Raw genomic sequence first — 26,401 nt, forward strand, 5'->3', positions numbered from 1 at the left:
TTAAACTGAATTAGCTCATGATCACTCAAACCAAGATTGTTCTCCACTGCCAGTTCTTCTATGATATCCTCACTACACACCAATACCAAATCTAAAGTGACATCACATCTTCTTGGTTCATCAAGTACTTTGTGAAGAAATCTGTCAGCTATCACAATGAGGAAGATCTGAGCCCTACTATTAGTATTAATGGTAACACTTGTCCTCTATATCTGGAAAGTTAAAATCTCCCATAATCACATAATTCCCAGTAGTACTTATTTAATTAAAAACATTAAGAGTGTTTCTGTGCATATTCATGTCTTGCGACTACACAACAGACTTCCTTAAGAGACCACAACTAGATGAGATGCTGCATGCTACTATCAGACACACCAGCATATCACTTATTTATATCTGATCTTTTTTTCCTGTATGTAAACCAGACTGTAAACTTATTGAGAATGGAATTAGTCTCCTGATTTATTTATACACCATTCACACTAAGTTGTCACCAAACCAAATAAAAATGTAACAGTCTACATTTAATGCCAATGTTTTGCACACACACACTTCCAGCCTCTCTCTCTCTCTCTCTAGAAACATGGTCCATAGTTACTCGTCACACTTTTATATTACATACCTTTTCTCAGCAGATCAAGCTTTTTGTCAGCTTTCTCTCTCCATGGCATGGTGATAGATGGGAAGAATGATTTCTTTTCTCTGGTTTCTTCCTCTTCATTTTTGTTCTCATTCTGTGCTGGTGAGTGCACCACATTCCCTTTATTGTCTTCTTTTTTCCAGGTAGTGTCTAATTCAGTTTTAGCCATCTTTTGTCCTAATGTGTCAGCTAAGTTTGATTTATTCATTTTAGAGAGAGGCGAGGACGGTGGGGTCTGGTTTGTGGGCTTTGGAGCTAATGCAGGTTTCTTTTGGAGTGACAATTTGCACACCAGTTTCTCATAACTAGGTAAAGGAATCTGGTTGTTAGTGGTTGGGCATAATAGCGTAACTGTTGTGTGTGAATTCTCTGAAACATTATTTGAGGAGTCTTTTGAAACATTAACAGTGACATTCTCTCTGTCTGGGCTAGGAGATGTATTGTCTTTTAGAGTGCTATTAATGGTTTCTTTTCCACTTTCTGTTGCAACTAGTGGGCCAAGTACACCATCAAAACTATCTCCTGCACTGTACCTTTTCTTTTTCTTTTGCTCCACCTGTTGATCATAGTGGAAACGCAGGGAGTAATTTGTCCTTCTTAATTTTATCCCAAATGGAGAAACATTTTCTTCTTCATTTGGTGCTCCTTTATCCAGTTTTCTTGTACCAGTGTTCTCCAGACTTTCCAAAGCAGCTGGAGATCCTGATTGGGGCAGTTCTTTTCCTGGAGAATGAGAGAGGCTTGGAACAAGGAAAGATGGAAGATCTTTGGCAAATTTATAGCCTTCTGTGTTATTTGCCGTTTCAAGATGTGTTTCACTTTTCATGGCCATTTCAGTCACATTATCTTTACAAACTAGAGTCTCTTTGTGAGCAGCCACATCGTCATTTGCCTGATTGGATGAATCTGTCTTTTTTCTTGTGTTCTCTGCTTCGATATTTTCTGCAGCACTTGCACTCTCAGCATCTGCACCAGCTTTTGAGGTGTCTGAAAATTTTTGCCATGCTGGTGTTATGGAAAATTTTGCATTTGCAGACAGGGTTTTCCTTAAATTGCCATGAGAAGAACTGCCTCGTCCTTTGAGTGTCCAGTCATCACTGTGTCTACAGATGCTTACTCGGTCTCTCTCATTTAGCTTGCTGGTTTCGGCACTCTTTAGGATTCTAGATCTAATAGAAGCCCATTCAGCTAATATGTCCTGGTTGTTCGTCTCCTGTGTATATTTCATTTTACTGCAGCTAGGTTTGGGATCAAGAGTAGTTTTCTGGGTGTTTTCTAGAGGAGGAATATCCATGTTTTTTCTTTCTTCTGTCAAACCAAGTAGAGATTTACAAGCTGTATCTTTGATCTGATTCAGATTTACGGCAGTGCCACAAAGTTGTGCTCCAGTAACCAAAATAGCTGTATGGGGGACACACAAAGAGGATGGGAATGCATGAGAACCTTTGCTAGATATATGGGTCTTGGATTCTTTGAGGGCGGAATGGTGTGCTGCCTCTTTGACAGGAGTAACAGGGCTCAAATTCACTTTCTGAAATATGATTTGTTTCTCTCCTGATGACACTTGAAACGTGAATGGTCTGTGCATAGCCTGCCTTTCATCTACTTCCTGCCACCTTAGTTCTTCACCTGTCTTCTCCTGCTCCTCAGTTTTAACTGCTCTCGTCTGTTTTGGTGTTACCTTTTCTTCTACTACTACCTTTCCTTTCTGTGCCCGTTTTGTTTTTTGTTGGTTTGATTCTTCTTGAAGCTGCTTCTCCAGGGATTCCCTACCAGCATCCACAGAACCCACTTCTTTTTTGTCCTGTTTCTGTCTTAAGGCTTGCTCTTGTTCTTTTTGCTTTTCCAGATACTGTTCATCTACATGTATTTTTTCCAGGTCTTGTTCATTTGATCCCTCTTGCCTTATAAATTTTCTCTGCTGTGCTCTCTCTTCACTCTCCAGGTGCATTTGTTCTCCTGGCTCATATTTTCTTTGTTCTTCTTGTCTCTTTTGCTTCTCCAGTTTTTGCAGAGTTTGTTCTTCTCTTTTCTTTTTTTCCTTCTGATGTTGGCTTTGTTCTTCCAGTTTCTTCGCCTCTTCCTCCTGCTGCAGTTTCTCTTCAGCCTGAAGATGTCTTTTCTCAAGTTCTCGTCTCTCTTTTAATTCTTGTCTTTGTTGATCCACTTGTCTCTTGTTTTCGTCCTCCTGATGCTGTTTTTCAATCTTATGACAGCTTTGTTCTTCCAGTCCTTTTATTTTTTGCTCCTCCAGTTCCACTCGCCTCCGCTCTTCCAATTCCTGTTGTCTAAATTTTTCCTGTCTTTTTTGCTCCCCCAGTTCCTGCAGTCTGTGCTCTTCCTGTCTTTTCTGCTCCTCCAGTTCCAGTTGCCTCCTCTCATCCTGTCTTTTTTGCTCCTCCAGTTCCAGTTGTCTCCTCTCGTCCTGTCTTTTTTTCTCCTCCAGTTCCAGTTGTCTCCTCTCGTCCTGTCTTTTTTGCTCCTCCAGTTCCTGTTGTCTCCTCTCTTCCTGTCTTTTTTGCTCCTCCAGTTCCTGTTGTCTCCTCTCTTCCTGTCTTTTTTGCTCCTCCAGTTCCTGTTGTCTCCTCTCTTCCTGTCTTTTTTGCTTCTCTAGTTCCTGTTGCCTCTGTTGTTCTTGTTGTCTTTTCTCCCCCTCCTGTTGCCTTTGCTTTTCTATTTTCAAATATTTCTCCTCCTCAAGAAGATGCTGCCTTTTCTCTTCTTCACAACTCTTTCTCTCCTGTTCCCTTTGCATCTGTTCAACTTCGTGGCGTCTTTGTTCTTCCAGATGTCTTTTTTCTTCTAATCCTGCCATTTGTCTTTTCTCTTCAGCCTTGTGCATTCTCCAATCATCATCTTGCTTTGTTTTCTCATCTGCTACCTCAAAATGTTTTTGCTCTTCTCTGAATTGGGTTGGCTTAGCTGTGGCAATATGCCCACTGTCATCTGGGTATCTCTCGCTGAAATGTTGGGTTTCTGGGTTTTCTTGCTCAAACTCTGGCACAGTTATGCTTTGTGACTCCTAATATTAGAAAAAAATATCTGAGTTACTAACTTAATATGGTTATTGTTCCCTTTCATCACTGTACAGAATGGTAAAGTAATCAGTTGTGAACTGACTAGTTGCTGTTTTTTAAATTGGTTTGAGATATAGATCATTTTATTTTCATCCTTTGTTAGTCATATTTCTTCTTTATTTGAATACAGAGTCCACACACATTAATTCATGGGTTACTATATCACAACCCATGACATATTAGAGTAACTGAACAATATGTTGACCTGTTCCACCTTTTACAGGAGTAATATTCTGTAAAAGAAAGGACACATCCTGGCAGCAACAACATTATAATATTAAATAAATCACAATTTACACTAAGGCATGTGAATCAGTCGTGCCTAAATTCTGACTAACCAAGACCTACAGCAGCACCTTCAGATGTGGCCTTTAGCCTTCCCTGATTTGTATAAAATGGAGTAGATAGCAGCCATCCTCATCATAAACCTGAGTCTGGGGCATAGTGTGTACACACAAAGCCAAAACTTAAGGAGGCCAATGAGCTCGTTGAGGAATATTGTATGCTGGGATTGTGGTCATCATAGGCCACATGAGGGTGGCCTCAATCACACAGGGCTTCACCCAACCCACAGGCCTCACTTTGGCTACTCATGATGTGAAGGTATTAGATTGTAACATTCACATTTCCAGCACTGCCCCATATTGAACCACTTTGTAAGCTCCAGAGTTTGTTCTGTTAAGTACCTGTTCAAAAGTATTGTGTCCCACAGAAAGAGCATGCAGCCCTGCATAGAGCAGCTAAATATGATGACAAGGACAGAAGGAATAATGACAAAGGAAATGGTGTGTGACTGCTACTCTCTGCCTGGCTCTGCTAAACCCTATTAGTTGGGTCTCCCCAAGCTGCTAGTTCAGGAATTTGGGAGCCACCTAAAAATCATGGGAAACTTAGAGGTAGCCAGTTTTCAGTGCTATTTGAGAGGCGTGACTCTTCATTAAGCAGCAGTCATCACACCTCCCGGTTACCATGGGGTGGGTTAGTGATTCAGAAGTATTTTGACTGTTTTAGGGTATATCTACTCTGCAGCTGAGTGCGTACTCCCCAGCTTGGCTACACAGATATGCTAGCTTGGCTCAAGCTGGTCTACTAAAAATGCACACTGTAGCCACAAAGTGGCACAGGCAACAACAGCTCAGATAAGCCATCCAGAGGTTCCAGGCAAATTTCTACCAGGCCATTAGCCAGAGCTACTCCTGGCTTCCTTCCTATTTTTAACGTGCTAGCTTAAGCAGAGTTAGTGTGTATCTGTCTACCCAAGCAGAGAAGTAGGTTCCCAGGAGCAGTGGAGATAAGCCCTCCATTTCTGTTGATTCCATGTGTATGTTTGCTTCTCTATCAACAGCTTTTACTCAGCTGCAGTACCTGCACAAACTGCATGATGCCCCTCCCGAACCACTGCCAGTTGCTGACTGCCATCTTGTTTCTTGCACGTCAGCTTGACCCAGCCACGCCAGGAGACTGACTGGTTCTAGGCAAACAGCTGATCCACACTCTGCCCAGTGCAGGGAGTGCTTTCTCCAGCTCCATGAACCTTCCTTAGGACATAATACACTCACCACAACTCTGCAACCCCTCAGACAACCACATTGCCATTAAAATGCCTTCTGTTAGTTGAGGGGGAAGAAGCTGCTGGGCCAACAGATTTCCCACCAGAGAGGAGGCAGGTGGAACAGACAGCAAAGCAAATGGGTCAGCCAGCTATTCTCTTTTCTGTGTCCTGCTGCCTTGTGAATAAATATCCGGTTCAGCAGCAACCTGGCCCTTCTCCTCACTCCCTTATCTGGAAACTCCTGTTAACTCCAGGGAAGCTGCCAGCTGGCCTCTTATGACTTTTGGAGAAGGGAGAACGAAGTGGGGAGAGAGGTAGGTGCTCCTTCCATCAGCCAGGCACCCAACTCCACCCTGGGCTGTGAAATGGCCCCTGTGAATGTGGGGCAGCAGGATAGGAAGATCTGGCTGCAAGCAGGACGTGAGAAATTGGAATTGAAGTAGAGTCAGGCCTTTGTTGACTTTGCTTGCAGACTTTTACCTGGATTACTCTACACTCAAAATGCCAGCACCTATGCAAGGGCAAATTTCAGTTTTCTTAATGTTTTTGGATTGTGAAGTATCTCTTTGGAAATCCTAATGATCAGATTATGGCAGGGCCACATCAGGAGGGGAAGGGTGCATGGAGCCCTCTCCCTATTAGTACCCTCTGAGGCTCCGGTAATGTTATAGGGAGTGAGGAAGAGAAAAGAGAAAGGACCATGGCCCACCTTCCCATGACAGGTTAATAGAGCTGGCTAACTGTGGGGGAGAGATCACATTTCAGCTCATAGTACCTCCTGAAGCGGTCAGGCATATGTGCAGCACATCATCAGTCCCAGATAGCTACACTGAGGTAAACACTAGTGTCCACTGTCTCCATGAGGGTTTTACATTCAGACAGCTATCTTGAGTTCTCTCAATATAAAAAACCCATTCTTGGTTTTGCAGTGAAGACACAGCCAGTGTTGTGAAAGCACTTAAGAGTTTTCCCATAGGTCTCCTCAGTGTTACAGCTATGACCAGGGCTGGAACAACCTACAATTCATCTCAGTATTTTTAATTGCAACTATTTTGTAACTACGGATTATCATTTCTATAGTAAAGCATCTCGTTTACCATTTGAGATCCAAATCAGTTCAATACCTTTGTTAATCTTCTGTGTTTTCTTGACAGCCTCTGTTTTTTTGGCTTTATGGAGAGCTTGTGCTTCGCTGCACTGTTGTCTAGACGAGCAACTGCCTGTGGGACTGCATCAAGATTGATTGATTCAATTGTGCCAGAGGAAATGTGTCTTTTTGTCCGAGACAATTTGACTGGTGTGACCTGTTTGTACCAGATAAACAAAGTAACCCTTATTAAAACCATACAAAAAGATTTTTAAAAAACATTCTTATAAGTATGCATTCAGAAGAGTTGTTGTTAGATGTGACGACAGGCTGTCTAGTAATATTCCCTTGAACATTTTAAGTTTGTCGAAAAGTAAAAACCATGAATTCTTGTGTAAGTAATTCTCACCATGCTCTGTTGAGTGTGGCTACATAAGAAACGGCCAAAACAGAAAAGCTACACCAATGCAAGTGTTACAACAGAGTCTACAGTAGGAATTCAACAGAGCCACCCCAGTGAGAAATGCTAGAAACATTATGCCTCAGGCAGGTACAATATTTCCTGGAGCATAATAGGAGCACAGTCACTGCCTCTTGCTTGGTGTACTCTCTCATGTATGGTCAGCCTTGCTGAGTGATGCAGAAGCAGGGCAACAGATTGGCCTCCCATTTTTGCCTCTCTCTGTCTCGTGGGGGGAGGTTAGCCAGAGTAGTCAAACTAGCTTGGACCAATCCTTGTGCTGCTGGAGCACAGTGTTTGCCATTCTAGTAAGCTCTACCAGAGAATGCAAGGGGAAGACAGTTCAGCCTGATTTATATTACATGATAAATTCAATATGAGACATGCAATTCTAGCCATGACAACTGCGTAGCTGGAGTCAACGTACCTTACCTTTCTCCAGCATCCCCACTGTGGGAGATCAATGGGAAAAACTCTCCCATTGACTTCCCTTACTCCTCGTGACCCCATGGAGTACCTGGGTCATCGGTGACACCATCAGAGTTCTATTTAGTGGGTCCTTACTAGACCCACTAATGTGAACCCCAGAAGATTGATCTTCAGAGTGTTGATCTTCCTGTAAGTATAGGCAAGAACTATAGGGAGCAACACTCAAAGAAGAATCTCCAGTGTTGACACATAACTTGTTAAATATTATCCATACTTAATGTTTAAATATGATTATGATGATCACTGGGCTACTGACTCTTGATAGAGACCTTACATACCAAACATTGGTTAACTTAATATGGATATGTCTGAGTCTGGGATCTCTGTGAAACCCTATACAGTCCCATCTGTGCTCCCAGATCATACACAATGAACCAAACAAGAATGGCTGGTCAGTATTAAGCAGTAAAAAAAGTTAATCTTCAAAAGTTGTTAATGGACATGTGTAAGAAAGAACTTGTTATTTTGTTTTGAAGAAACAGTGACTAGGGAAATATTTTTCATTCATACTACAGTAATTGGATATCTCAATTGATGTATTACTAACATTAATTTATCTTTGTAAATGACTGTTAATCAGCTTTGGCTGCTCTAAAGACAGGTTAGCACCTAAAGTTTCAGCCAGGTAATATTCTGATCCAATTGTGTTGCCAACTTTCATAATTTTATCGTGAATTTCACAATATTTTGATGTTTTTCTGTAAGCTCAACCTGGAGGCAAGTGCTTATGAGAGAGATTCCGTTTCTGTTTTTTTTAATCAAGTTTCTATATTTTACAGTTGTGGAGAAAGGTTAAAAATGTTACCTGAATGGACTCAGAAATCAGTAGAAAAATAACAAGAGCCCAACATGTTATTTTTTAAAAATCTCTGGTTTGCTTACATATAAAGTGTTATATTTCATATATTTTAGTTATGTTCAGCCGGTAGGTCTGAATCATCTGGGTTGGACATATTATTGAGTTTTCAAACTGTATTTAATTGGTATAAGATGACCAGTGTTCACTTTAATTTTTTTCCATTTATGTGCAGAATAAATTGTGTATGCACCAAGGCTTGTGCAGATGTGCACCACCAGTAGAAATACATGCTGCCAGCTGTGGGTGCTCTACTAATCAGCTGGTCAGCATCTGAATCCTCCCTGGGTGGCTGCTCAAATGCTGAGCTTACAGGAAACACTAAATGTGACACTAAAGTATACATTCCTCAAAACAGGTGTTGAGTTCCAAGCATAATGTAAAAAGTCAAATTACTGTTGAAATCACAGAATCAAATAAAAAATTGTGCTATATCTTTTGGATTGCAAATACTTGGGTCCAGGTATGTAAATGGAGGTATAACTTCACTCACGTAGGCAGTTGCCATTAAACACAACACAATTATTTTCATGAATAAGGTTGTACATATGAGTAAATGTTTGCAGGACTGGGATTATTTCCAGCCACACTGAAAACACTCTGCACCCTCCAAAAAGGTGGGGGGGGGGGCGGAAAGGAGTATAATGCTTGGCTGAAGCACTGGTAGATTAATCTTTCTGTATCTACTTGTAGGTCCTGGAACAGCAGATGTTGTATTGGAAGAATACGAGAACCCAAGAAACTAACCCTTTAAGAGGTGACAAAAAATTAAAAGTCTCTCCCTGTGGTCCATTTTGCTACCACTGTTAGATCTGTAATTGGTGTGAACTCAGAAAGGGAGGGAAAGTCTTCTACTGAGGAAAAATTAGTGCCTTATTTTTCAAGGCAGTTCTGAAATCCACGATGGGGTTAAAAATAGATTTATCAGAAAGCCAGTTGTTTAACGATTTTGAAATATTTTGCATAGTCTTACTAAGATACATATATGCATAATAAAGAAGTAAAAGTACTTATGAAAATGATGGCTCTGCAATAATTCAAATGCAGGAATGCTTGAGGTACAGAGTGATAGAAATGTAGCCATGTTAGTCTGGGGTAGCTGAAGCAAAATGCAGGACAATGTAGCACTTTAAAGACTAACAAGATGGTTTATTAGATGATGAGCTTTCGTGGGCCAGACCCACTTCCTCAGATCAAATGGTGGAAGAAAATAGTCACAACCATATATACCAAAGGATACAATTTAAAAAATGAACACATATGAAAAGGACAAATCACATTTCAGAACAGGAGGGGGATGCAGGGAGGGGGGGAAAGGAAGGAAGGTAAGTGTCTGTGAATTGATGATATTAGAGGTGGGGAGAGTGGGATGTTTGTGAGCTAATGGTATTAGAGGTGATAATTGGGGAAGCTATCTTGGTAATGGGTAAGATGTGATAGAGCTGTGGTACAGAGGTGATAGAGCTGTGTTTAGTTTTCTGTAGTTACCTATTACCTTAGAAATAGATTTCCCAACTTCAGTCACTACTCATTTAGCAACGTCTCCTCAGATGCAGTACATAAGAATTGCACACTGTCACTGCAGTTTTGAATGAATTTGTGACAATAAAACTAAATACAGGCAGTCCCCGGGTTACATGGATCCGACTTACATCGGACCCTACTTACAAACGGGGTGAGGCAACCCCGCACTAGCTGCTTCTCCCCAGCAGACCATGGAGATGCGAAGCTAGCACCCCCCACAGCAGACCAGGGAGATGCGGAGCGGCTTTTCTCAGCAGACACCTCAGCTTGAGAATAAAGGACTGAGGGAAGTGAGGTGTGGGAGAATAAAACTGAGCTCTGGAGAAATGTTTGGCTAGAGTTTCCCCTACAATATGTACCAGTTCCGACTTACATACAAATTCAACTTAAGAACAAACCTACAGTCCCTATCTTGTACGTAACCCAGGGACTGCCTGTACTGCAATAAGAAAACTTGCAGTTTTCTTTAAAAATAAAACAAAGGAGGAAAAAGTAATCAAAATAGAAAAGAATTTGATCCAAATTCAATTAACTTCAATTATTAATGTCTTGTTACCTTCTCTTCTACTTCATGTCCTGTTCCAGGCACATGCGTAAGGGTTAATGGATCCGGAGTGTCACTTAACTAGAAAATAAGATTAGTACAAATAGATATTAGAATGTAAAGGATTTAAAGAACTAGTGAAATCACAAAATGAGAGTGAAAACACAGTGAGTCCTGCACTTGGGACAGAAGAATCCCAAGCATTGTTACAGGGTGGGGACCAAATGGCTAAGTAGCTGGATATGTGTCCAGATCTGCTACGTTCCAGTCCAATATCTTATCCACAGACCAACTCGCTCTGCTTTGGTTTATAGGTTTGGTGGGGAAAATGATTCAGTGGAACTTGGCTGTCATTCCTTTCTCAGTCCCACTCCCTATGCCTACCAATTCCCTAGAGCTGGAGTGGTCTTTCGTGCGGCTAAGGCAGAAATGGATACCATGACATGGAGACAACACTTCCTTATGCTCAGTCCCCCAAAAGTGATCCCTGGGTACAGACTGTCCTCTGCATGAGGAAGAACTGGGACACCAAATTTGGTATTAGTGAATCATTTATGTGCATTAATGTAACAGAATTGTTCTTCTGTTTATGCACTAGAGAGTACATTTAAATGACTCCTTTTAGCTAGAAGCTCGTGACACTTCCTGTGCTATGAATTATAGGTTATTTGCACCTTTCATATAAAATGACTGGCTCAATTTGTAATTCTGACATTTTTATGTACAGTTTGTGATTCTCCTTATATGCTTCATTAGCAGATACTCATATAAATCATTAGAAGTTAGTGTTTCAAACGCATGCCAAATCAAATTGAGAACTGTAGCCATTAATCCAATTTGCCTAAACAATAATAAAATCACATAGAATATAAGAAATGTAACACTAAAATTACATAGCACTTCTAATCTGCAGCTCTAATCTGCTGCACAAAGATTCATATGCCATCTTCTCCGTGTATAAATGGAAGCAGAGAGGGGATACAAAGGCCTGATTTACACTGGAAAAGTAGGTCAGCATAACTACACAACTTAGAAGCGTGGAAAAAATCCAGGGAAGCGGACATCCATCTTGGACTCCTGGGCACAGGGGTGGAGGAGAGATGGCTTCGTGCTCTTGGAAAGGGCAGAGATGGGATATCCAGCCCTCTGCACCACATGGAGCATGTTGCACAGAGCTCTTGCAATGATTCAAAAGGGACTAGGTGTGCCATATGCCATCTCCTCCCAGTGGCTCTGTGGAGGGGCATAGCAACACCTGAAAGCATGAGAATGAGAACCCACTGCAGTTCTGGCATGCTCTTCCTGAGAAGAGTTCTGGCTGAGCCAACCAAATGCCTCCTCAGGCTCCATCACAATTCCTCTGGACCTCCCTCCAGCAAGAGCTATGGCTTAAAAGCACAGTCTGGCCCTTAAGCTTTTTTCAAACATCCTACTGCGTGAATAGGGATATAGGCTGGGTGGCGGCTAGACAAATTTTCTTGCCATGTACCCATAGGTCAGACAGGAAAATAAATTCTGTCCCTTGTGCAGCCCTGAAGTGTACACATATAGTTTCTGCTGCACAGGAGGGCCATGAATCTGCAAGGTCAACTATGGGGGCTGTCATGACCATGAGGGTTGGCCAGCAGTCTGGGGACTAAGGGATTAACTATGTCCCTGTACCTAGCCAGCTATCTGCTCAGCCAATAGAAATGCAGATAGGAATTTCAAACTGAGACAAAGGAATTTTGGGGTTTTCCCTCCTTTGTCTCTGAGACAGTTTTTGCTCTCTAGATACTGAGGAAAACAGAAGATGTCGTCTCTCTCAAGAAAAAGGCTCTTCATAACGTGCAAGTAGGGTAAAGTCTAGATAAATCCATTAGGTTTTATTGTTTCTGTTTTGGGAATTTGGATCTGATGTCTGTGCTATTAGAAATGTTTTTTCCTCTCTTTTACAACTAAGTCCTGAGCCCATTGGAATCTTCCATGAGTATATTAATTGGTGGATCTTACCATCTAGCCATTCCAACTATGCTTGTAAACTGGGATATTGTTTTAATAATAAAAATTCTTTCTTTTTTTAATTAACTGGTATTGGTTCATTTCTCTATCCTGGAAAATCTGTCTGTGGGATCTGCATGCCTCTAACTAGGGGACAGGTATCACAGACTAAACCTCGTATTTTCTCTTTTCTTTTCAAGCTCTATGGAGAAAAGATCATGAGATGCCCTGGGGTTGGTTTCAAGTATCTACCCCTGTTTGTGGGTTCAAAAGCACTTGATGGTGGCAGTGGATTCCCCAAAATCTGGGTATTAGGATTTTGGGAGGAGTTTTTGTACCAAAGCCTGTAGAGATCAGGTTTTGGGGTACTTTTGCAGGCCCTCACTTATGCATTCATTGTTCCAGAATGGGGAACAGTCTTGCCAGGAGCTCTATAACACTCAACACACTGCAGAGCTTAGCTCCACAACAGTGCTAGAGGCAGGAACTGGGGGCTTTGTAGACAGATTGGGACTCTACACCCTGCCTCTGGATTAGTGGGAGGAGGGCCCATGTTCCTCAGCCACCCACTGTACAAAACTCCTTTCTGCCTGCTCGGAAGGTATGTCTACACAGCAGATGGGAGCATGCTTCCAAGCCCACACTTCGTTTGCCTGAGCTAGTGTGCTAAGAGTAGCAGCCTGGATGCAGCAGCACAGCTGATGGGGTTCAGGCAGGTTTCTACATGAGTGGCTGGCCCAAGCTGCTACCCATGTGGCTGCAGCCATGCTGCTATTTTCAGTGTGCTAGCTCAGCAGAACAAGACCTGGTCTACACTAGAAAACTAGGTCAGCATAACCATGTCGCTCTGGAGTATGAAACATTCACACTCCTCCACCCCCAAGCAGTGTAAAACTAGTGTAGACAGTTCTAGGTTGATGGAAGAATTCTACAGTGGACCAAGCTACCGCTTCTCCGGGAGTTGAATTAACCTATGCTAATGGGAGACTCCCTCCTGTCGGTGTAGGTAGAGTCTGCACTGACATGCTCCAGCAGCTTAGCTGCAACAATGCAGTTGTGTGACTGTAGTGTTTTAAATATAGACAAGCCTCTAATGTGAGTGTCTGCCTGCCTGCCTGTTCTGGGAAGCACATGGCTAGCTGCTGTGTAGACATACCCACAGAGTGCCCAATATACTCGGTATGTCATAGGCTTGGGGGATACAGTGACTTGAGCATTAGAGCGTTTCCCACTGACTTTGAGCTTTTCTGCACTTAAAAGGATACCGCAATGCCATTCTTTTGCTTCCGTGTAGACATTGCTGCCATCAGTGCAGATAATCTTTGCTCTCACTCCAATCTGTGAGGGACAGACTTTACAAGAGAGGTCATCAAAGAACAAACACTTGCGCTGTTACTGGCTCATTGTCAAATTGGTTTTGGCTTCAATCTCTCTCAAAGGAATTTCTCTTTAGGCTTATTATGAATCAACTGGGTACAACTTCCCACCCTTGGGACTCCAGGATTATCTGTCTCTCACCAGCCTTTTCCCAACCTTTAGAGAGATGTTATGTTTGCCATCTACTTAGCCAGTGGCTAACAGGAGTTTTGCGAGGGAGTTTTGAGGGGAGCTAGATACATTCAACATTCATTAAATTTAAAGCCAAAACCACCCCCTGATAAAAGCAAAATATCAGCAAAGGAATAAGCAGGTAGCATATGTGAGCCCTTAGGGAAAGGAGCTCCTGGCCCTCAGAGGCTTTTGGAAAACAGAGTGGCTGAAGTGGATGATACTTTCTGGGACACAGCTGAATGGTCCAACTCCTCCTTTGACAGTCTCTGTGGTTGAGGAAGGGACAAGAAATATTTATGGGAGACTCAGTTATTAGAAACATAGACATCTAGGTTTGTGTTGACCATGAGAACCTCACGGTGACTTGCCTTGTGTGAAGATTGCAGATCTCAAGACATGTAGATAGACTTACGTGTAGTGCTGAGGACGAGCTGGTAGTGGTCATAGTATATGCAGGTACCAGTGAAATAGGAAAGGATAGGAGAAGGATCCTAAAGGACAAATTTAGGCTGCTAAGAGATTGAAGTCCAGGACCTTCATGTTAGCATTCTCTGAGATGTGTCCAGTTCCACATGGAAGGTCAGTTAGGGAGAACTGCAGGCTCTCAATGTGTAGATGAGACAGAGGTGGAGAGAGGAGGGGCTTAGATTCATTAGGAACTGAGGACACTTTTGGGAAAGGAGGATTCTATAGAAGAAGGACGGGCTCCACCTAAACCAAAAATGGAACCAGACTGCTGGGACTTAAAATTAAAAAAGATGTAGTGCAGTTTTAAAACTAAGAGCTGAGGAAAAAACGATAGCAGAGAGGAGTATGTAGTTTAGCCAGAGACATCCCTTAGATGAAGATTCTATTGCTGTGGCTCACTGGACATTGTGTCTCTATCCCAGTGAGTTCTGTGCTTTCAATAACCGTGTCATGTAGTGAATATGTCCATTTAAGATGCTTACTTTATTATCACTGTCTGAGAGCACTGTGTCTGATTGGTTCTCAATCTCCATTGGGCTGCTGAATAATATATCTTCTAAACTAGAATTTGCCTCCTCCATTGTCCTCTCAGAAATTGTTGTTTGTGGTGAGTGTCCAAATTTAATAGTCTTGGACAACTGTTGCTAAAAAACAAGAAAAAAAAGTTATGTCATGAATGAAATATATCTACTCTACTGCACATGCCCTCTCTCCCCACAAAATCTACATATTTTGCAAGCAATTTGAAATACATAAGCCGATTGCCTAGGCTAAAAAGCAAGCCAACTCCAGATTCAGCAGCTACCGCAACAAGGCAGAGATAGGAAGCATACTTATCAATAATAATTCTTGTCCTCCTTGATAAAGATTTAACAACATGAACAGTGATAATGGGTACCAGTGTTGCCAACTCTTGCTGTTTTATTACGACTTTCATAATGCTGGTGTTTTCTGGAGTCATGTGGACACATCAAAATCACATTTTATTAAAACAAAAAGATATACTTCTAGGCTTCATGGTTGCAGAGAAAATCTTGAATTCAAGACCCTAGTGCACATTCAAAGGTCACAGGTCAGAAGTCAATAAAAAGAACCCTAAAAATATTATTTAAAAAATCCTCAAGATTTTAGGGCCCAGACATGATTTTTAAATGTTTGAGGATTGCCACTCTGATGCATTAAAGGAACCTGATTGACAGAGAATTCAGCCCATCTATCCTCTGAAAAATCAGCCTCCTTTAAGGTATCTCAAGTTGAGTACCCAAAAATTAAATTACAAATGTTAGCCAGATGTATTCCCACTGTAGATCTGCATCTGCCTTACCACATGGCTTTTGGTGTATAAGAGCATGGCAATCCCACAGTGAGGCTCTGCAGAGGGTAATGTCATGAAGAAGCAATATAACACACACTGGTAGGTCAACAGATTGTGAGTTTTGTATCTTGTCCATTATTCAACATTCTTTTTCCAGGTCCCCTTTTTCTTTTCATTTAATACTTATTTTCTAGAGATGATGTAAAACCTTCTCTCTCAACGACTATAAATGACGTTATCTTGAATTGCTGTCTAGAGACAGAGTTCCTGCCTCGTGCTTTTTGGCAGTAATGACTTCGGCTTACACAGAGATCACAAAATAGATCCCACAAAATAGATCCTTCTTTAACATACAAAAAGTATTTTTGTTATGCTTATGCCTAAAATAATAGAATGCTTGAAAGAGACCATATTTTTAGCATCAGATTTAGAATAATTAGGAAAGGGGCAGCTCTAGTATTTCATTTGCTTCCTGAATATTTACAGGAACCACACCCATCTAGAAGAGATAAGACCTCTTATTCTCTTTCAAGGACAGGAAATTCTCCAAAGATGATCTCTCCATCACTGTGAAAATCTGCACAAAGGAATGCTTATAGCAGGGGTTCAAGAGTGTAACATCCATTTATATGAAAGTCAATTATAGGCACGGACCTCTGCTATGAATTGATTCCTCTGAATTGCAGAAAGATACAATGTAGATTACAGTAGCAGTTATACAAAGCAACGACAGGGCTACAGCTTAAAATTAATAGCATGATTTAGATAAGATCTTGGCATGGAAACAAAGTTTGAGAGGAATGGTAAGACACAAAGGATTGCAAGTCAACCTCAATTCACATAAAACATCTGGAAACTTGGATTGTTGTCTAAATTTTATCCAGATTAACTGAAGCCGGGGTATAAAATAAGAGAGAATTTCGCTATTGCCAGGTTGATGAATTAGGATTGATGTTCTTCCATGTTCTCTCTCAGGTATGAATTGCTGCCACTCTGCATCCTGATAGCGGATGACTGAACACAGCTTAGGTGGTACAAATGGAATGAGTTAAAGATGGAAGAAAGTCAGACCTGCTTAGATACCCAGAAGGAAATCTTGGTCCCAATAAAGTAATTAGAAAAACTTGTTTTCAGAGGAGTCAGATGGTGCCAGTCTTTTCAGACTTTACCTTCTCTAGGTCTGCATTCTACCTTGGTTCTTTATACACCCTCACTGAAATATGCAGAACAAAGAAATGGTCCTGTGAAGGTATGATCCAGTAAGTTGCTCAGTGCCCTCAACTCTCACTGATTTTGATAGCACAGCTATCAAATTCCTTAAAGCATGAAAAAAGTCCAAAATAAGCCAGTTACTTGACTCTGAAGAACTTTCAAACTATTATCATGTTTGGCGTCTCATTTTGGCATCTCAAGTGGGCACAGTTTGGATTTTGAGCAGAGTTTAGGACAGTACAATTAGTTTTCCCCCACCCTCTAATTCATTCATTATTGGTGGGCATTTGTACAGCACTGACAAGCTTTCAAAGTCCTGCCTCAACATGTCCTATGCCCACTGTAAAAACAGATGAATGTTCAGCTCTCCCAAAGTCCAATTAGGAATATGGAGAGAATCATTCAAATACATTACAGAGCACAAAATTAAATAGGGCATTCACGGGACATGAAGTATGGAAAGCAGGTATGAAAAATGGACTGGTAAATAATTTTTTACAGTAGGGTATAGATTTATTTAAGAAGAAAGCCAATTTATTTATTTTGAAGAGCTGAATGCATTTGAAATGCAAGGGGACTAGTTAAAGAGCATTGGTAAGTTTTCTCAAGAGGTCTGTTTTGTATTCATTTAGAACCTCAAGGACAAAAATAGAAGGCAAATGAAAAATAAGACCTTTGAGGACTGATTACTTGCACGTCCTGCAAAAAAATCTAATGTATTTGAAAAGTAATGGGAAAGCATACAAACAAACTGGCAATCAAAAAACAAATGGACATGAGTTAAGAGAGTAAAAGAACTAACAAAGACTAACAAAACTTAATGGGAAATATGCAAGGACAAAAGAGGAAAAATATTTAAATGACAACAAAACATACAAAGGAAATCTTTGTGTTTTATTCAATGATTCTCTTCTGAAAATTGTTTACTCAGGCCCCAACCCATGCCGGTCCTCATGGGGCAATACTTACATGCAAATGGAGCACCACATGAGTGCAGGGTGCATGTATTTACTTACAGGATTGGAGCCATAGGTTACAAAAGGCAGATTCCCAGCTGATATAAATTATCATAGCGCCACTGCAATTCTGTCAATTTACCAGCAGCTGAGGACCTGCCCCTAAGTTCCTCAGGGATGCAACCAGACATCTTACATGCTTAGAATACTACAGCACATGATGAAAAAATGATTTTTTAAAAACATTTACACCTGTGTAGTCACATGCTTATTACTTCTTACCTGAAGGGTTTTGACTTTGCCTAGGATTTTGTCCTGTGACATTGCTTGGACTGCCTGCTCACTCTCTGCCTGCCCATCAGGTATAAAAATACTGTCATGGGAAAAAGCTCGAGTGCCCATAGTATAATTGGAGGATCTGAAATGCAATTCATATCTTTAATTTTATAAAGATCACCCAAAATGATTCCTGCTATTCATTCCTACAGTAATTCCCCTTACCCTATACCTTTTTCTTTGGTCTTCTACATAGATATTTTTACTCTCCTCAACACTATTATTTGCATGCCCTGCAGTCGTGCATAAAGCAATCTGTCTGACATCTGTCACCTGGAGTTCATTCTCTCTCATTTTCTGACCAGAGGGACAACTTTATGGTTGTTTTAGTAGGATTTTATTTGATTTTATTCTTTAATAAGCACATTCTCTCTATTTTATATATTAAATGCTACTTAATGATATTTCATTGTGCTCTGAACACTGTCACAAAAACAATTTTGTCAAGACCAAGAAATAAAATAGAGACATTTTTCCCTTCTGAATACACACTGACCATAAAAGAAAGAAATTAACTTTATCAGAAGAGATTAGTAACATTTTGTAAAGTACACGCATTTTTTTCCAGTTTTAATTGAAAGGAAAAATAATACAAATTTGAAAAGAATATTCTTCCTACCCTCATCTGAAATGGGATGGTCCATGAGGTATATTTTGCCTATCTTTTGTTCAAAACAGAAACTGGAAACAGGTCACATGCTCATAATAAAATCTCCACCTTTATGAAACTCACCTGGTTTTGTTACACACTCTAAACTCAGCCCATGTTTATCAAAAGTTTTCAGGCTCTCAAGGAAGTCTTGGCATAGTATTAATTTATAATTTCACATACAACCACACAAAACCTGTAGAGTTCTTGTTTGTTTGGTTTGGGGAGCAAGGTTCAGTGGGTGGGTTTGATGCCAAACCCCATGAACCATGGTGGTATCAACTGAGTTTTACTTTGATTTTTTTCATTTTCCTTAACCAGATACTTGAAGCAAACTTCAGAGGAAGTGAACCTGCCCATAGCATCACCAAAGCCAATCTTCATGAAAAAATGTTAAGTTGTTCCCACTTCTGGCTGGGTCTTTCATGTAACTGAGTGATCTCATTGATCAGTAATGAAAACAATATTTTATGGACACTGCAGACTCCAAATTCTATCTCAAAGTAGGATCAGGGAAGGGAGGAACAAGGTGGATTGTTACACGATGGAAAGAGAGGAGTCTAGTAATTTCTAGTCCCCCTGGTAAAATCAAACAAAATACAGGACTATGTAGCACTTTAAAGACTAACAAGATAGTTTATTAGATGATGAGCTTTCGTGGGCCAGACCCACTTCCTCAGATCAAATAGTGGAAGAAAATAGTCACAACCATATATACCAAAGGATACAATTAAAAAAAAAGGAACACATATGAAAAGGACAAATCAAATTTCAGAACAGAAGGGGGATGCGGAGAAGGGGGGAGTGAAGGTAAATGTCTGTGAGCTAATGGTAGTAGAGGTGATAATTGAGGAAGCTATCTTTGTAATGGATAAGATAGCTAGGGTCTTTGTTGAGACCCACGCGTAGCGTGTCGAATTTTAGCATGAATGACAGTTCAGAGGATTCTCTTTCAAGTGCAGATTTAAAAGGCTTCTGAAGCAGGATGCATGTAATTAAGTCGTTGAGACAGCGTTCAAACATGGAATTTCTATCCATAAAAATTGTCTATCCATGTTCTTATGTTTCTATTCATTTCACAGCCTTCTAACCTTTCCACTTTGTACCTTCCAGTAAAGTTTATGTACCATAGTTGCTGATGTTGTGTATGTTGACTATAGAAGCCCCCACCTTATCACTGCCAAAAGAAAGAAATATCACTGATAAGGAATATGTATCTTTAAAAACAGTTAAATTTATAAATTTATAATCTCAACTTCCAGGATACACTATGACATGTGTTATGGACCCTATTTAACAATGTCAGCACCAAACCATATGCACATAGGAAGCTCTATTCATACAAAATCACTGAACATTTGTAAGATTGCATGTGTTCTACATCCACGGCATCATGAAGTTCAGGAAAGAAAATTTGGACAAGATAATGAAGGTGTACTTAGTGCTGACACAAATTTCTACTGGAGAGATGAATATTAGCAGTAAGAGATTAGAATAATTCCATATATAGGTTAAACATCTAGTCTGGCACCCTTGGGACCTGACAGCTGCTGACCAGAGAATTTGCCAAACCACAGGATGTCAGTATTATCTAGCAGCATTACCAACACTTCTACTGCTTATAGGGCTGTTAGAAGACATTTTGAGATAAATTAGAGCTAAATAACAGCACCGGACACAGAGAGCCAGGACTGGTGTCTGTAAACAAACTTCATGGGACCACGGGAAAAAGTCACATGTATGATAAGTGGACATCTGGTTAACTAAAATCATCAGACTAGAGCGGATCAGCCTGTATAAAGTGAAAAAATACCCACGGGGGTCTGATTAGATTTACCTACTTGAAGGATGCATTTACAATATCTAAAGTGAAGAAATACCTGTGAATACCTTGAAAATGACACTTTGATTGGTAAAAGATGTAAAGACCTAAGAACATCTCCTGGAAGAGCTGGTGACTATCTCAATAGTGCAAAAAGTGCCTTTGTGGCTAGCTTCTGTGAAGGGGTACAAGTGGAGAGTGTAATTGTGTATTTTCTCTTGTCCTATTCACCCATGCAGGGCTCGACACAACAGAGCCCCACATGTCTTGATTACAGGTATTCATTGGATTCTGCCATGTTGGCTTCTATTGATCTCTGTCTAGATGGCAGACTGTCGTCTGTTCAGGGGGCACCTGTAATTACTTTACCCAACACACAGAGAATTAGAAGAAAAAGAAATCACTGCAATTAAAAAATTTGCAATGGTAAATGCCAGAGCTCAAAAACAGCATACATATTTGGCAGTCTGAACTGTATATAAAAAAATGTCACGACAATTAAGTTTACAGGTGCATGTTGTTTTGCTTCTCGGAGAAAGATAGTGTCTTCAAACATTATCATAATCGAAAAACACTTCATTTAAGGGTAATAAAAGTGCCGGGGAAAAAACAAGACATTTATCTTTTAGAAAGGTTAAAAAATAGGAAGGATTTGTCAAAAATAGACTGCTGTCTTCTGAATTTTAGCTCCTTACTGTTGCAATAAATTGCAGAATATTTTTAATCCGTTAGGACAGCATTTTTCACACTTGGGTCGTGGGGCCACCCGGAACTGTTTCCAGTCACAGGGAGCGGCGGAAAGCAGCATGGCCCAGGCTGCAGCTCCCCTTGGCTGGAAATGGCGAACCAGAGCCAATCAGAGCCATGATGCTCCATGGCTACACAGTGCCAGATGAAGGTCTTCATAGGCCCTAAGCACTCACATAATTGTAGGCCTTTAAATTAGATTGTATATAAATATGAGAGAGAAATGCCCTTTCACCTATATGCCTAATAGTAATCAGATGTTATACCTGTATGTTGTTTGTTGACTAAAGATAGCAAATTATTACGTTTGATTTAGCAGCGTTCTTTTCTTATTTTCAAGTCAATTATGAATTTTTTAAGCCCTACATTTTTTGTACGCCCTCAACTTTTTCGTAGGCCCTAGGCACTGTGCCTATTGGATAATCCTGCTCTGTGGCTATGGACCTTTTAGCTAAACAAAGTGGCGCAGGCTGCTGCTGGCCACGCTGTGCTGTGAATCTGGCTGACATGTGGAGGAGGCATGTGACCTTTCATGCACTCCCAACACACATACCCATTGCGTCAGGAAGAAATAGCACCAGGAAGTGGTGAGTCCATCCCAGGGGCCCAACTGAGCAGGGAGGGTTGGGTTGGGTTGATTAGTCACTACCCCACCTCTCTATCCCTCCATGTGAGAGAGGTGTATGGGAAGGTGTGTATCACCTCTCCCTCTGTGAACCCTAAAGCCTTAAAGATAAGAAGGTAAATAAAAATAATCTAACTATACAGGCTTTTTTTAAACTGGTTCAGTCACTTTGATGTTAATTTGAACATTTGTACTACATAGTTCTGATTGATTGCTGCTGAACTTATTTGAATATGAGTAATTTTACCAGGCTTCCTGTATTCAGCATGATCAAGAAAAAAAAAAGATTCACAGAAATTGAATTTTGTTTCGTATAGGAAAGTATCCGGCTTGCATACTTATTCAGTCAGGGAAATGCACCAATACTATGTAATTTATCTGACAAACTACAACCAAGAAACACAGCTCAAACAGTTGGTATCCAATAGCCACAAAACTATTCATCCTAGCCAATGAGAGTTTAAAAAAGAAATACAAAACATTCAAATAAAGTATGTGTTCAGAGAAATCAGAGTCTATTCATAGACATTCCACAAGCAAAAAGAAGGCTAATTTAATCATAATAAAACTATTTGGGCTATGAATTCTTTGCACAGCTCTATTGGGTACGGGGTTGACACATTTGCAAATATCAGCTCTCACTTACAACAGTTCAGCAAACATGAGCCAATCTCTTACCAGCTTGTGTTCCCCACCCCCAGAGAATTTTGGGAACCAGACTTTGGAGCTTTCCTTCTAAATGAAGCTGGTTTTATCAAGAAGTCCCTGCAGGGAATATCCAGATATTCCTGTTGAATCAAAGAAAGGAGGGGGGGACCACTTAAGGGGTAACAAAGAAAGACTTCTGGGGGGGATGAAAAAATGACTGAAGGCTCCCTTTGGAGACTCAAGCCTCTTAGACTCTTCTGTGCAGGAGCAGATTCACTTCCAACTCCTGTGACCCAAACTACAACATTCAAGTTTACAAACCTCTGACTGCAATCTTCACAGAGCCTTAGCAGAGACTTTCTACTGTAATAGACTTATAATGTATAATCCCTAATATTTCCTCAGGGCATCAGAAACCAGAGAAGACAGCTGAACTTTGCATGGGGCAGAGATCATGTCTTTGTTTATGATGTTTGCACAGCACCAAGTTCAATAAATAAGTGATGAATCACAGTCCTAGAATAGAGATTCCATGATGGATGATTTCCAAGGACTTGTGCGAAGTCTTACAAACATAGATCAACTTTACTATTACTTTCTTTGTAATAAGTGCTTTTATTGTTTGCCATTTCAATTTGCATGCAGCAGTTAAGGACATAGGTTAATAAGTAAATGGGCTGAGGTTTGTAAACTTGAGAAAGGTAAGATGGAAACAGATAAAACATTCTTCTCTCTTTTCAAGGAAGCCAGGTAGGGGGAGCTATGTGGAAGTAGCTTCTCCTCCTACCAGGGAATTGTGAAATGAGATGGTGAAACATATTAACATGCACATGGCAGGTTGCTGAATGAGTAATGTGTACTTGATGGATTCTGAGGCAAGGTTAGAACAGAGAACTGGCAGGCAAGATTCTCAGACTCTACTTCTGTTCTGCTACTCAACATTTAAGATCTCTATGTCTCAGCTCACCCATGAATAAAACAGATATAAAAAAAACTTACAAAAAAACCATGGAGGTGGGGGCAGTACTCACAAACAAAATGAATACAGAGCTAATGAAAAAAGGATTAATAATTCCAAATAGATCTTTTAAAGTTAACAAATATAGATTATGAAGAAGATTTGTTAGTAACTGAATGAAAAGTTTGGAAGCCCTGGGGGCCACAGTGATACTTACAGCACTGGTAGTCCCGGCATCTCCTCCCTGGGGGCTAGAAACACCGACACCCTTTATCCAGTTGTTCCAGCCAGCCTGTCTGCTTATGTCTTTCAATGCTCACCCCTCCTGGGAGATGCCTCACCATTGTGGAGCATGTTCCCAGCGGAGGCCATGTTCAAAGGATCCCACCCTGGGTCGTGTGTTGAGCTCTGTGTAAACCCAAACTGCACCGCAGGCCACAAACAGGCCATGGGCCACATGCGGCCCATGGGCTGCATGTTGAGTAGCCCTGTACTAAAGGGTGGTGAGATGTCAGGAACAGTGTCCTCTTCCTGCTCTGCCATTGATACTTCTCATGCATTAGTTGTTTCGAAGGGTGGAGGTGGTGATCTGGTGTTGTCTGATGGTGACTATGTTTTCTGCTATGGTGGCTTCTGTAAGAAAGGGGCTCCAGTATGGCCAACAGCCAAACAAAGGAGAGGGAGGCCCTATATGGTGGCATGTGGTCACAGGTGTATGTTGACTGGGATGATCTTTCAGGTACATGAGAAATGACTAGAGAAAAACTGGTGTGGAATACATCAATGTCACTGCACTAGTGTCATTGCACGGGCTGTGGCACGGGGGTCAAAGTGGCTTATGATGCCAATTCCATTGGAGTTATTAGCAATGCCATGTGGAGGCAGGCAGCTTACATGAAACAGCCTTGACACTGGAGCAGTGGGTGCTGGTGGCAGCCTCTGTAGGAACAGTACCAGAGCATCATAAGTGGTTGGTCTCAGCACAGTCGGCGTAGATCAGAGTGGTCTAGTAGCTGACTATTTTTTCTAGTCTGCTCTCTTTAAGGAGGTGAAGCCGGCATTATTTCCCCCTCCCCACTGGCTTTTCAGATTTTGGGGTCTCAGTAATGAAGGAACTGGAGACCTTTGTCAAGAAAGTCCTTCTGGCACTGGATCAAAGGCTGGTCTTAATGGTTTTTCCATTAATATAAGTTTCAGCCTCAAGTTCCTATCTCTTCATTCCCTAGCCTTTAATTTAGAGCAATGGGCACATTTCTGAGGAACATGAGATTCTTCCAGACACCAAACATGTTGATTGTGCCCATCAGAGATTCATGTTGCTTCTCTGCAGGTTGAACATCTCATAAAACCTGAGGAGTCAGGCATTTTCATAACCAAAATAAAACTTTCTATGAGGAAAGCTATGGAGATTTTTTTTTCTTAACAGGGACAAAGCTGAAGTGAAACCTAAACTATGTAAGAACGCTATACCTGTCTAACTATCTAAGACTTATCTGACAAACAACAGAGTATCACTGGGGGTGCTGAGCTCTGTCTCAGGCTGGAGAGAAGGAATTGAAGGCTATGAGTTGTGCATGCAATACTTTAATTGCCAAAAACATGCAAAGCAGGCCCCACACATGCACAACACATAGGGAAACGGCTGCACAACTCTGAGCAAAGGCAGCAGCGGATATAAGGCAGGGCGAGTGGGCTGGCTGCCCCAGGCCCCGCACTTCAATAGGCCCTACGCCGAGCTGCCGCGTGGGAGCACGCAGTAGTGCAAACAGCCCTTTGGGTCCCGCACTCCCCGTGCAGCACGAGGGTGCAGCACAGGGCCCAAACGGCCGCTTGCTCCTGCGCAGTGGCCCGGCTGAGCGGCGCAGAACTCAGCAGAGCGCCACGGCAGGAAGCGTAGGGCGTGACAGAGGCTCCAGGTCCTGCCCCCTGGCCGTGTACATCACCGCCTTGCGCCCCTTCGCCTTACGCCGTGGTGTTCGGCTGAGTTCTGTGCCACTCAGCCGGGCCGCCGCATGGGAGGAAGCAGCGCAAACAGCTGTTTGGGCTCCGTGCATGAGAGGCAGGAGGGGGAGGAGAAGAGAAAGAGAGAGACAGAGAGAGAAGCAGGAGGCAGATGAGAGAAAGAGGGGGGAGACAGGAGGAGGAGGAGAGAGAGACAGACAGGCGTGGAGGAGAGACCCGAAAATCCCATTTTATGACAGGCTATTGGCTAGTTTTTTTAATAACGAACATTAATATTTAATATGATATGAAACATGTGTAATGAAGTAATGTAACTACGCAATGGGCGATGGATTGAAACTGATTTGCGCACGCGTTACTACCTGTCAGCTGTGGCCGTGATCCACGCATCATACCACTCACTCCATTTTTTACAGATAAATAACAATTTTATAAGTGTAAATTCGCCGATAACCCAAAATTATAAAATGACTAGCAGAGTGAGAGACGCAGGTAGAAAATATTTGTTGGGAAGCCAGAAATTAAAGAAAAAAAGAAAACTTGAATGTAATCTCAGTCTAAAAGGTACTATGGAAAAATTGAAACTAATAAAGAATTACTTAAGATCTACTATGAGCCAGGAGCATTTTGTAGGTCTTTGGATTACATCAATTGAAAATGACCCGTGTAAAGAAATGAACTTTAATGACATAATTGAAGAATGTTCTGCCAAAAGAGTTAGACAGCTATCATAGACTTAAATACAAATGAAAATTTGATTTGTAATTATTAATGCAGAATTTTGTTTAAGAATGACTTACAATGTAATTAAAATAAAAATTATCCAACTATATTAAGTTTCTATCAAATTTACCCAATTCACATTTAATATGAAAATAGCCTTCAATTTGCGCATTTGACACCTTTTTTCTATTTTTTTCTCCAAAGGGGGGCCCCGCAAAAT

At 41.2% G+C, this 26,401-nt stretch overlaps 1 protein-coding gene across 4 annotated transcripts in view; it reads right to left on the reverse strand.

The window, feature by feature from the left end:
• Positions 1-26,401, reverse strand: part of CRACD (capping protein inhibiting regulator of actin dynamics) — a 191,949-nt gene that overhangs the window by 20,529 nt on the left and 145,019 nt on the right. For 3 of the 4 annotated variants that reach the window (XM_014568709.3, XM_014568712.3, XM_014568711.3), the window contains 5 exons: positions 17,994-18,129; positions 14,711-14,872; positions 10,242-10,310; positions 6,394-6,573; positions 623-3,662 (listed from right to left, as the gene is read on the reverse strand). In XM_014568709.3, coding sequence (XP_014424195.2) covers positions 623-3,662; positions 6,394-6,573; positions 10,242-10,310; positions 14,711-14,872; positions 17,994-18,129 — 3,587 coding nt within the window. The remainder of the gene's footprint in view (positions 1-622; positions 3,663-6,393; positions 6,574-10,241; positions 10,311-14,710; positions 14,873-17,993; positions 18,130-26,401) is intronic. The other variant, XM_075930382.1, reaches the window with a different exon arrangement.

The sequence above is a fragment of the Pelodiscus sinensis genome, chromosome 5 (assembly GCF_049634645.1).
Source record: "Pelodiscus sinensis isolate JC-2024 chromosome 5, ASM4963464v1, whole genome shotgun sequence".
NCBI lineage: Eukaryota > Metazoa > Chordata > Testudines > Trionychidae > Pelodiscus > Pelodiscus sinensis.